The sequence below is a fragment of the Solea solea genome, chromosome 12, assembly GCF_958295425.1.
Source record: "Solea solea chromosome 12, fSolSol10.1, whole genome shotgun sequence".
Taxonomy (NCBI): Eukaryota; Metazoa; Chordata; class Actinopteri; order Pleuronectiformes; family Soleidae; genus Solea; species Solea solea.
The window spans coordinates 20,475,143-20,488,208 of NC_081145.1; the positions used below are offsets into that span (position 1 = coordinate 20,475,143).

Consider the following 13,066-nt stretch of genomic DNA (forward strand, 5'->3'; position numbering starts at 1 on the left):
AAAGAACTCTGGATACCCAAAAGCTGACTAATCCACCATCTATCATCAAGACCACTTCATTTCTGTGAATTTAAAAGTTCATCACATTTCTCAACAGGATTCCACATCTTCACTATCTTCATCATCGTTTGAGTCTCATCAGTTCTAGTGGCACTTATTCATCTGTTTTGTTGCTAACGTTGTGGTGGAAGACGTGGTAGGGAGACAACGGTCCTGAGGGAGTTGTCACTCGGTTCAATTCAATTCAATTCAATTATATTTGTATAGCGCCAAATCATAACATACATTATCTCAAGGCACTGTACATAGACAGCAACATGAAGAGCAGAAAAACCCAACAGTTCACACAATGAGCAAGAGAGAAAAAACTCCCTTTGAACAGGAAGAAATCTCTGACAGAACCAGACTCCAGAACCACAAGCCATCTGCCTCGAAAGGAAAAATGGGGGACAGAAAGGACAAGAGGGAGATGAGGTAGCGACAGAAGAAAGAGACCAGGAGCAGATACACAACAACTGTATCAACTATAGGTTAATACATGCAGTTATACTCAAGACTGCTTTCATGCATGCAGGTCAAATAATAAAAAGGCAGCTCTCCAATTATAACAAAATCAAAGTCAGGGTGTGATCATATCAATGCCGTTATGTGAGTGAATTTATTTAAAACTAAGTGACAAATCTACTCTCTCTCTCATTTTTATATCCATTTCATAGCATGATTAAGAACAACCAAGAAGTCTAGTGACTCTTCTTTGACTCTTTTTTGCCTTTTCCCCCAAATCTATGTTGACATTTAAAAAAAGAAACAAACAATAAAAACTATATCTAGGACTATTTGGGGCCAATAAATGAATCCTTTCCTGTAAATATTTATGTCTATAATGTCAACTACATTATAGTGAACCTAATATTTTATTTAATCATTAAATATATATAAATATATTTATTTATATAAAATGTAATTTTGTAGAGTGAAATATTACATAGATTATGTTCCAAGCAAACACTTTACAGTGGTGTCATATTATACTTAGATTAACGCATGGATCCTGGCCTGAAACAAAAGAAAATGTGTCTATCACTCTGATAGTGTTATTCATGTTTCTGCCCAAAACAGACATGGCCAGCAGAGGGCAGCAGAGCTTATTAAATATGTTACTGGTTCTGGTAACAATTCACATGCATGCTTTTTTTATTATTTTATAAAACGTTCAGATTTGGGGGACAAAACAAAGTCCTTCATAGATAATCTAGAATTTGTCAATTTGCATTTTATTTTTGTTTTCTTAACCATAAACGTTTTTATTCATATTTGAAGCTTAATTACAAAACTGAAAAGTAATTAATAATTGGTAAAAATTATACATATATGTATATATATATATATATGTATATATATATATTATTTTTCTTTTTTTTTTAAATGATGTCACAGCCCACTTGTAGTACTAACGTGGCCCACCAGAAGTCCACTGCCCGCAATTTGGTCATCTCTGGCCTAATCTAACAGAATAAATCTCCAGCTATCAGTTTAGTGGCAGCACAGATCCTGTTGTGATGGTGGATTATCATAAGTTTGCTAATCGTCTACAGTTTTACAGTCTTTAGATCAGGAAACAGCTTTGACAAACAGAGGCAATATTCAAATCCCTTCATCATTTTTGCACACTGTGGGTGAATTAATAGAAAATTAACTTGTGGAGAGTTTTGGGAGTAAGAAATATTCACATTCACACTTTCTTTTTTAAAATTAAATAAAACACTGACAACAATACAGAAAAGGAAACATTCTGCAGTCACTCTTAGGCAGCACAAAGAATGAAGATGTATGAAAAGCCTTTTATTAGATGAGCATATTTAATAAAATGCAGACTGGGTCTTAGTCACGGCAGCAGCATGAAAAGCAGAAGTAACTGTTGCAAACATGAGACGGATCAGTAACCGTGAGTTTGTGAGACAAGTCATAAAGTGGAAACCTTTAGGCTGCAACGATTATGGACCTTTAAACACAATCTTATCTTCACTCGTGCATTTCCATCATCTGCATTCCTTACATTCCGACAGCAAAAATGCACAGTTTCACAACTCCATCTTCACCATTTAGTTCAATGTCTTGTAACTGTGTAGAGGTTTTGTGTCCTTAATTCTCCTCAGATCATCTCTGACTAAAACTAATAACCTTCTCCATCCTCTGTCCAGTTCTTTTATTTGCACATAATCATCATCCGTGTATCCAGAGATTGCGCGAGGCTGAATGCGTGCCGTATGGATGCTTGAATAGATGAGCTTTACTCTGAGCGTGCCGAGCAGAAAGAACACAGCGGGCTCTCTGTGAACTGGTTAGATCCAGACCTCCCAATCAAGGATAATTCACAGTGTTTTCTTCTCGCTGGTTATCAGATGATAAAAAAAGGATTCGGCACCAGTGAGGTCAGGTTCGGCCGTCACTTTTATATTCCCCATTATTCAAGGTTACAATGAAGCTGTTTGACTAAAGCTGAGCCTTGTTTCTGTGCTGCTGCAGTAGTTTGCAATCTCTTTTTTTTTTAAGTGGTTTAACTGTGACGAGTATTGTGTTTGTGCACTGCAGATGCTTGAATGTGCACGGTGGTACATTGTGTTTCAGTGTTATATTACGGTTAATGATTTTTCTCTGAAATATATTATTAAAGGTCAAAGAGTCTTTTGGTTTTATACATGCAAAAAAAGAAAAAGAAATCCACAGAGACAAAGCTGCTACGTTTGAGTCATATTGGATGTAAGAATGCACCAACTTATATTCCTCCAGAAGCTGTTCTTTCCTCTTCAAGGATTATTGTACAGCTCTTTTCAAAACCGTTTTGTTCAAGAATGGACAAACTAAAAGGTTTGCTGTGTGGCAAAATGTGGCACTGACTCTCCTTTTCTGAAACCTGTCATGTAGTAATTTAATAAGTTTTTTTTAGTTTTTGGCATCTGCACTGGAATCATTTCTAGTTTCTCTGCTGCTTCATAACAGTAAACTAAATACCTTTGGTTTGTGGACACAGAGACATTTGGGCATGTCATGATTGACATTTTATGAAAAATTAAAAATAATTAGTAATTAGTGAAAGGGTCAGCATTATGTAGCATATGACAAACCATTAAAGGGTCCAGTTCTTCACCTGCATTTCTGTTCATATGTATGATCTCATGTGTGTCAGAAGACTCAGGTTTTTGCTTTAAATTTATTTTTGTGTTTTTAAGTCAGCGGTGGCTGTTACTTTGTCGTAATATCACTGATGCACTCGGGTGTCAGTCTAAGTGAACTTACGGTTGCCTTTGTTGTTACTTTATTTCTTCGCATTTCTGCAGCAGCAGCAGCTTTTCCTCTGACAAACACAGTAACAGTGCTCAGTGCAGGTTGCACCTCTGCTTAATGCCCTCTGACCTCTCTCTCTCTTTCCTCCCTCTCTCTCTCTCTCTCTCTCTCTCTCTCTCTCTCTCCAGATGTCAGCAACAGCAGCCGTGAGTCGAGGGTCGGTTCGATCCGGGAAAGGGAAAAGAAGGCCGTGGTCCCCCTCGCTGTCATCTCCACCCTCACTGTCGTCGGACTTGTTGTCCTCATCAGCATCCTCATCTACTGGAGGTCAGTACAAAGCTGTCACTCTATGGTTTGGGCCATGTGCACGAGAGTCGCACAGCGGCTAACAAATACCCAGCCTGGACATGTTATAATTATCCTTCGTGAGGAGAACCTTAATCATGGTAATTCATGGTGCCATCTCGCTCCCACTGGCAGTTTTTGTCCCAGTCTGTGTGAGATGCATGCAGTACATCAGTAGTTTCACATGGAGGCAGTCTGAGATCAGCTTTCCTCAAACTGTGATACAGCCATCACACAAATACACACATGTAATCTGTCCTTCGCAGAGAGAACACTCGTGTGTGTTGGTCTTAGGTCAGTGACATGAACGTCAAGAACACACTCAGTTATTCCTGTCAGAGTCCAAAAGTGAAGTTTGGTAGAGATTTTGATAAAAACATATTTCATAGTGTTATAAAACACACAGGTGTGTTGGCACAGATATTTTTCCTAAGACTCTGCATTCATTTTAACAGCTTTAAAAAAAGAGCCTTATCCGTAACTACAGTATAACCACAATTTAACTCTTAGCCCTAAGTCAACAGTTTCCCTGCCAGTTTCCCTCCCTGGACGTCACTACCTGATGTCTCCTTGCGGTGGCACTGCTCAGATGAATTAGGTAAACTTGGGTTTTACAGCGTGATAATGGTGGAGAAAACTACGTTAAGAGATACACCATCCACGTTCAATACGTAGACTTTAGGCACTTTGTTCTCTATGTTGTGTATAAATAGCGAAATCCTACACTTTTTACTTTTCACAGACGTTTAGTTTTCTTCAGTTAGACAGATATCACGATGTATCGCTATATAATTGTCTTGCAATATATTGACTATCACAGAATTGTTGTATCGTTATATTATTGGTATCGTGGACCATGTTGCATTGTATCGGATCGTGAGGTACACTGTGGACTAGTATACTATATCAAAGTTCCTTTTATTGCTTTTCGTTCGTTCAGACGTTCTCTTTTATACACCTTTTTATGAATGCATTAGTGATACAGAGCGTGAGAATATGTACATGTGTGTTTGGGCCTCCACCTCTCTACGTTTGACATCAAAGTGTTTATTTCCTCTCAGTTGACCTTGAGAGATAACCTTTTTTTGCATTTATTGAAACATACCAAATTTTGACGTGGAAGAAACAAAAGTTTCCTTTGAAAATAATTTATAAAATACTGAGTTAGTCAGGGCCGAAAGATTACCCCAAACATTGCACTAAAGCATCTCTTGACCGTCAAATAACCAACTTCTTAAATCCGAGTGTAGACACTTTGAGTCATATTTACCACAGACTGTACACCACTCATCTGCTGTGCGGGCAGCTCAGCATGTTCCTCTTGTTCTGCATCCTCCTCATGGTTGTATCTTGAAGATTGAGCAGTACTAAGCTGATAATAATCTGAGGAGCAGGGGGGATTAATCCTCAGTGAAGGATGTACCGCGGCTGCAGCACTGCACGCGTCCACTCAGCAGAGAGCGTCCTGAGAGGGTCGGGGGATAGAAAAGGACATTCGCCTGATTATGTCGGACAGAAGGAATCGTGTAAATGTCTTGTAGCGCTACAGGCAGGGGGCCAAACTGCACTAATCCTGCTGGTGTTGTGTCTTTTTTTTTTTCTTTCCCTCGTGACAACATGGTGCTCATTTGGACACTGTTGCTGTGCTTTTTAGGTCAAGTCGTTTGAGGAGGTTTTAACTGCGAAATGTGTCCCAACATTTGCAAAGAGCCAAAGGCATCTGATCAAATCCACCACTCCCGAACAGACTCTTTGACCTCCCAGCTCCAGAGCCTGTGTCCTTTGTCCTCTTTAAACCTAAAACTTTAGTGTGTAACCTTTTAAATTTGAACAAATGCCTGTTACCGTTAAACCATTGTCAAATGAGTTCACACAATGCTGATTAAGCCTTTCAGCTACACACAACCCTCTCTCTCTCTAGTCCATGGGCCAGTCCAAGTTTGGTACCACTCAAGGGGGCAAAATCTAGTAAGACTTTTTGAAAAGGTACATGTCCATAGATGATATTTTGTATGATAACCCATCCTAAGTGGTAGCTTTGTGATAGTTATCAGCACATGACCTTTACTCTTCTCTGTGGTAGCATTTTAAAGTGGTAGATTCCTAGCTTTCATTTATATGAGTATTAGGGCCCAACTGAAGAGAGAAAAAAAAAAAATCTTTTAAGAAAAAAGTCGTAATATTATGAGAAATAAAGTTGTAATTTTCTGAGCATGAAGTCGTAATATTATGAGAAAAAAGTTGTAATATTATGAAAGTGAAGTCGTAATATTTCGAGAAATAAAGTTATAATATTATGAAAATGAAGTCGTAATATTACGAGAAATTAAGTTGTAGTATTATGAGAAAAAAGTCGTAATATTACGAGAAATAAAGTTGTAATATTATGAGCATGAAGTCGTAATATTACGAGAAATTAAGTTGTAATATTATGAGAATTAAGTCGTAATATTACGAGAAATAAAGTTATAATATTATGAGAAAAAAGTCATAATATTACGAGAAATAAAGTTCTAATATTATGAGCATGAAGTCGTAATATTACGAGAAATTAAGTTGTAATATTATGAGAATTAAGTCGTAATATTACGAGAAATAAAGTTATAATATTATGAGAAAAAAGTCATAATATTACGAGAAATTAAGTTTTAATATTATGAGAATGAAGTTGTAATATAACGAGAAATTATGTTGTAATATTATGAGAATGAAGTCGTAATATTACGAGAAATTAAGTTGTAATATTATGAGCATGAAGTCGTAATATTACACGAAAAAAGTTGGAATATTACGAGAAATAAAGTTGCAATATTATGAGAAAAAAGTTGTAATATAATTAGAAATAAATTTGTAATATTTTGCGAATTAAAGTCGTAATATTACAAGAAGAAAGTCGTAATATTCCGAGAACAAAGTCTTAATATAATGATATTATAATAAAGTAATATTTTTTGAATAATACTCAGCATGCAGAAGTCCTACTGCATCTTCATCCTTACATGTAGCCGTCCTACTACATGCTCACTGGACCCCATCTCAACCAACCTCCTGCAATCTATAGCTCCTGCTGTCACAGACTGACTGACATCAGGTACATTTCCTACTGCATTCAAACACACTCAGGTTACACCACTGCTTAGAAGACCTCAGCCGGTCTCTCTCCTCTCCTGTTTCCTCATTGAAAGGGCGGTGTTCAAGCAGGTCAATGAATTCCTCTCCCGAAATGACCTCCTTGACCCTGTCCAATGTGGCTTCAAAAGTAGCCACTCCATTGAAACAGCTCTGTTTTCTGTGACAGAAGCCTTAAAAGAAGCCAGAGTGGTAACTAAGTCCTCAGTGAATTCTGCTCGACTTATCGGCAGCATTTTGCTTACAAAAAAATTCGGCCCTCAACCACATTTCTTTGCTCATACCTGAACCAGTTGGTAACTCGGAGCTCATCCTGGGACGACAGCCTGCTGCTGTAGAGTACGGTGACTCAATCAAACAGTTCAGTTTGTTTAACAAGAGATACATGAAGAGTTAACACAGGATCAAAACAGGGAACATGTATTTTTCATTTCACGGGTCTTTAATATCTCTTGCTGGAAGGTCGTGGAGCTCAAAGAGGCTCAAATTGTCTCTTATTAGGCCGTTACATGATTACAATGAGATGCAACATGGAAACAAAAAAGGCACAACATGTACAGGGAGTGACATGAACAGATAGAAATGCAATTATAACCACTTGTTGTCACTTTGAGGCTGGAGCTCCATGTCGTAGGTAGGAACACATTTTTCCAGGTTTTTCTCTGGAATCTCTCAGAGAGACTGACCACAGACAAGAGTATTAATTACAGACTTACGAGGGCAGGCAGACGGGTTTATTAGTCTGCACAAGAAACTCAGAGAAATATCACTGCAGATTATTTTAAATATGTTACAGATCAAATATTAAACTGACACAAATATTTGGAGTTTGTTTGTTCCTGTACTTGACATAACATTACATTTAAAATGGACTTGATGAGAAAAAGAAATGAGAAAAGATCTTTTGGGCTTTGGCAAAAAGAAAATCAAAAAAATGGTCCTACCACAGGTTTTATCTGAACTATCTAATAATTTTCAATCAAAGTCAAAAACAATGCAAGAAGTAAATCGCAAAAAGGCTGCATTTAGGACATGCACCGGGATCAATATTTTGCTTATATGTAATATTTTAATGCTCCCTTAATATTTAAATGTGTTATCAAAACTAAAGATTGACTTTAATTATATCACAATTGTAAAATCTGACAGAATAAAACTTATATACATATGTGTGATATTTTTCTGAAAAAGGTCAGCACTATTGTTTTGTTTCAGGAGTTTCCTTTGAAAGGAGACCAAGGACATTACTTGTATTATTATGAGTGAATGGGTAACTTCTTCCTTTTTATTTTAGTTACATTGTTTCCAATCTTGTGTAACATAATGGCGGTTTATGGTGGTAGGTAAAGTAAAATATTCTCCCGGGAAGGAACTTTGTTCGGGAGGTGAGGGGCCAATATCAAGTAAATCCAACATTTAGGGGAAAAAAAAGAAGAAAAAAAACAACTGTTAAATACAAATGGTTTTTGTTTCCTGTCTTTAATCTCAGAGCTATATCTGTGTGTCTTTGTGATTGCTGATAATAATCCCTGTTGCCCATTTCTGGCCTGAAAGAACACAGGTTCATCAGGGACGATCTCATCCATTTAAAAACATGTCGAGGATTAGCAGAGCACAACATCATGTCTGTATTTTGAGGAAGATTACTTCATGTTTTCCAAAAATCGGGGCTAAAGCAGAGCCTCATGAAAACAAAAGCAACCTCCACTCCTCAGAACCAGTGTTTTGCCCCCTTTTTTTTTTATTAATGCTCAACACAATTCTTTGTATTCAGTGTATTTGCTGGTTATTTTCCATATTACCTGATATGCTTGTCCTCTGTTTTACAATATGTAGTTTCACAGGAACTGTAGGAGCCATTTTTTAGTTTACATTTTTATTCGTGAGTTTCCTCCCCCAATCACTAGGGAGTTGTATTTAATTTCTTATATTCTGCCTGAGGCGGACACTGGCGCAGAGTCATGCTGGGTTATTTGAGGCTTTATTCTCAGGTGTTGCTGATTGAAAGGGTCAAGGTTAAACCAGTTTCAAGAGGGTTCTTGCAACCTTGTTGCTCGAAGTTGGAAAGAGTACTGTAATATTCAAGTAAAAGTACCACTAATTTGATAAGATTTTACTTAAGTACAAGTAAAAGTACTGGTCTAAAACTGGACTCAAGTTAAAGTTAAAAAGTAGCTTGTTTAAAATGTACTCAGAGTAAAAGTTACTTAGTATTTTAACAAGGTTTGGGTTCTGCAAAAAGGACAAGGGAACACAATTCTCACATGAATTGTTTTTAACTAAAGGCAAACCTTTACAAATGAAATTGCTGACAAAATAAAATATGTAAACACATAATTTATCAGTCAAAATGGGTCAAAGGTCACAAATGCTCTAACTTTCTCACTCACTGTGGGACCTTAATTAACGCCAATTCACCTGTCCTCATCGTTCACCTGTCCTCATCATTCACTGCCAAAGTTTCCGGCACATTTGAAGGACACTGGAAGAGAATAAATCGCTTATATCATTTCAGACACTAAGGAAGAACCTGATCTTCTTTAGGGCACATCAGTAGCTCCACACTACAGGACTGAGTTGCTACAGGAACACTCGGAGACTAAAGGCAGCAGCTTTGTCTCAAACTCACACCACCTGAAGTATTTAAAGGTCCCTGTAATTGAAGCACTTGTTTTGTCAACAGGACGTGTTTTCAGACGGCTCACTTCTACATCGATGACAGCTCGTCACCCAGAGTCATCAACGCAGCCTCAGCTCTAGCATCTGGTAAAAACACATTTCTATACTTGTGAGGCTCCTAACTCGGATTTTCTATCTGACCGCACTTTAAATCCAAGTGAATAACCATTTAAGCTTAACTATGAATCCAAGTCTAGACACTAGATCAGCTCCTCATGTATAACGAGACAATATACAGAACACCCAATGTTAGGTTCGTGCCACAGCTGCACAAAATTAACAGCATTGGTAATTATCAAAATCATTTTTTATATTTCTGTAATGATTAATACACCAGTATGTAGAACCTCTTTAACCAAAATGATTTTTTTAATGCTAAAATATAGTATAATAAAAAATATAATTGTTATTGCTATCCACAAATTTTCAAATGTACTGTTTTACAAAAAAATAACAGTAAAGCACATTATTATATTATTTCTTGATTAAGATGTTAACTTATAGTATTTGCGGTAACACTTTAGATTAGGGAACACATATTCACTATTAACTAGGTACTCACTTATTCTACATAATCTTATTCTACCTCTATTACGACATGAATTAAGATTTTTCCTGATTAAGGTGTTAATACGTGCTTAATAATTACTAATGAAGGTCTGCTATGCTACTCATATGCATGTTAGTAAGCACCTAGTTGATGGTGAATATGTGTTCCCTAATGTAAAGTGTAACCGTATTTGCTTGCATTCCTGCACAAAAATTTGTTAAAAAGGTGAATTTAGTTTGTTATTTTCCACATATATAACAATAACATTTTTGGTTTTAAACATGTTTTTGAAAGATTTCTCGTGTTTACGACAGTACTTTATACTTTCCTGCATTTAAACTACCTGTGCCCTACTCTCCAAAAAGGCCTTATTTTCAGTTTAACATGTCTAATTTCAAAAGGTTTGTGATGCACAAAAATATCAGGTTCATGTTTGACGTTTAAAATGACCGTACTTTTAGTTTTTAATGGTTTTCAATTTACAAAACATATAACCACTAATGTTCCACTGTCATTAAAATCACCAAAACTCCCCAACTATAGCTTCTTAAACTGTACTAACTGTCACTCATTAGGTTAAATTTAAATGCTGCAAATGTGTGAACATTTCTTGTTTCCTTTCCTGGCAATTTATCCTAATTTCCTTTCATTCATTCATTGCAGATGAGCAGATGGCTTTTCCAGTGAGAGACTTTGTCAAACACGTCTCTGAGCTTCATCACACCCAGGGCTTCCAGCGAGAGTTTGAGGTATGAAATCAGGAATAGTCTTTAAGATTTTACTAAAAATGAAATTTACTTTTTTGACGTGTGTGTGTGTGTGTGTGTCTGTTTGTCATGTTGTGTGCACGCTACTTGTTGACCTGTGATGATGTCAGATTTACTGGCTTGATGCAGCACTGCAACATTGCATGACTATTTTTTGTATCAATACTATAAAGTGAATAAAGTGAGTGTTGCAGTCCTGGCTCAGATGTTTGTGAGGAGCCTTCATTCATTCATTCATTCATTCATTCGTGTGAGTCAGTTGTCCATCTGTCATGACAGAGCAGTTTCAGGCCTCAAACCATTCATGACGTGAAGTGATAATATAACAATAAATCACTGTCAGTCATTGAATGAATGAATCAGCTCATTTCTGTTTGGTTCTGAAACTGCCACTACAGGAAAAGTCAACTTGAAAACAACAGGGTGACAGAAGAATCTGTATGTGTATGTGTATATGTATATATGCATATACATATATATATATATATATATATATATATATATATATATATATATATGTGTATATGTATACATATATATGTATATGTGTGTGTGTTTGTACAGTATAAATATTATTAGATTATTAACTTTAAAAGTAACAAAAGCGACATGGAGCATCATAAAAGTTATTTTTTGAGCCGTAATGATCAATCGATATAACTATATTAATTGCTTAATATTGTGATAATCAATGAATTGGTTGGTCATATGATTTGCAGAAAATGATAGAATTAAAGTTTTGCCTCCATTCCGTCATCAGAATAACAGTTTCAAAAGGAAAACGTCCCGGTTCCAGTCCTCCAGCCCATGTTTTCCCTCCTACATTCTCGTTTTCTTTGGGTTGATTTTCCCTGTTTGTCGGCAGTGGCATGAGCCGTAACTGTGAGATGAATTTGTTGTGCTTCAGTGGGGTTTTTGTGTGTGTGTGTGTGTGTGTGTTGTCGTCTTGTAATTTGTGTTTTTTGTACTTCTTTGTTTAACTGTGTTGTCATGGAAACGTCCTGGCTGCCTGCTGCTCCCTCACCCTCCTCATTAGATACTGAAGGAGAGCTACGAGGTAAGACGCTCTCCTCCTGACAAAACTGACGCTCCTCTACACACAGTAATGTAGCTGTGAGCGTTTGTCTTTGTCTCGCTCAGTGTTGTTGTTCATGTGAAACGTGTGGACGTGCAACGCATGGCTGCTCTTTGACTTTAATGATTCAAGAACTTTATTGCCATATGTACACGCACAAGCAGTTCAAGTTTGTACAGAGCTAAAAGAGCCAGGGGGATAAGAGGGTAACATTATACACACAATACGTATCTACAAAAAGAGAGACATTCTAACCATTCATAAATAAGTAGAAAGAAAATGTAGAAAAAGAACAATACATAAGTAGTAAGGAATCTGTAAACTGTGAAAAAATGTGTAAAACTATAAAGGACTTCAGTAGAAAATTAAACAAATGACAAATGTTAAAAAATGTTATAAAGATCTAGACCCAATTATTCACTTACTAAAAAAGAGATATTTTAGGTTTTTTGTTTTTTTACATATATGTTATATATAATATAGTTATACATAACTATTTAAAAAATAAAAAAATAAAAAACACCTTTTTATTATTATTTTTTTATTATTTTCTAATATTGAAGACACGAATGATCACTAACTATATATATATATATATATTATATAAATTTGAAATTTTAACAGTATAACACATATTTCAAATAACATTTGATTGAGTCTTTGTCTCAATGTCAAAAAACAGGCCAAAAAAATTACATTTTTCCAACTCTCTCCTCTCTGGTGACAAAGGCACTGATTATCTGGCTTCCTGCAACAGTACGAGTGAAATTACCGTAATATCTTCTCAGCTTTTAGAAACTGCTGGAATTTTGCCAATAGCACAAACCATTGCGTAGTAATGATAATGCAAAGTGCACTGCAACACACTCGTGTTAAAGGGTTAAGACACTTTTTTTTACATTTCTAAATATAAGACAATAAAAATGAAATGAATATATGACGGAAAAGATCTAGGATGATATTTAGCCTGATGACTGTTTTTGAGTTTTGTTGTGTGTTGACATATAAACCCCATTAATCAGCAACAGTAAGTGTCACGTAAATGGATGAAAATAAATGGAAAAGAGAGAAGTAGAAATGTTCTGTTCCATTAGAGTCTGCATGTGTGTGTGTGTGTGTGTTTTAAGGAGGTGCAGACGTGCACAGTGGACATGGAGATGACCACTGACGGCTCCAATCATCCTGACAACAAGAACAAAAACAGATACAGCAACATCCTGGCCTGTGAGTATGACT

At 36.3% G+C, this 13,066-nt stretch overlaps 1 protein-coding gene across 5 annotated transcripts in view; it reads left to right on the plus strand.

Annotated features, from left to right (window-relative positions):
• ptprz1a (protein tyrosine phosphatase receptor type Z1a) overlaps positions 1–13,066 on the plus strand; it is an 85,957-nt gene that overhangs the window by 47,186 nt on the left and 25,705 nt on the right. For 3 of the 5 annotated variants that reach the window (XM_058645158.1, XM_058645159.1, XM_058645161.1), the window contains 5 exons: positions 3,474–3,612; positions 9,443–9,525; positions 10,652–10,737; positions 11,792–11,812; positions 12,958–13,054. In XM_058645158.1, coding sequence (XP_058501141.1) covers positions 3,474–3,612; positions 9,443–9,525; positions 10,652–10,737; positions 11,792–11,812; positions 12,958–13,054 — 426 coding nt within the window. The remainder of the gene's footprint in view (positions 1–3,473; positions 3,613–9,442; positions 9,526–10,651; positions 10,738–11,791; positions 11,813–12,957; positions 13,055–13,066) is intronic. The other 2 variants (XM_058645160.1, XM_058645162.1) reach the window with 1 other exon arrangement.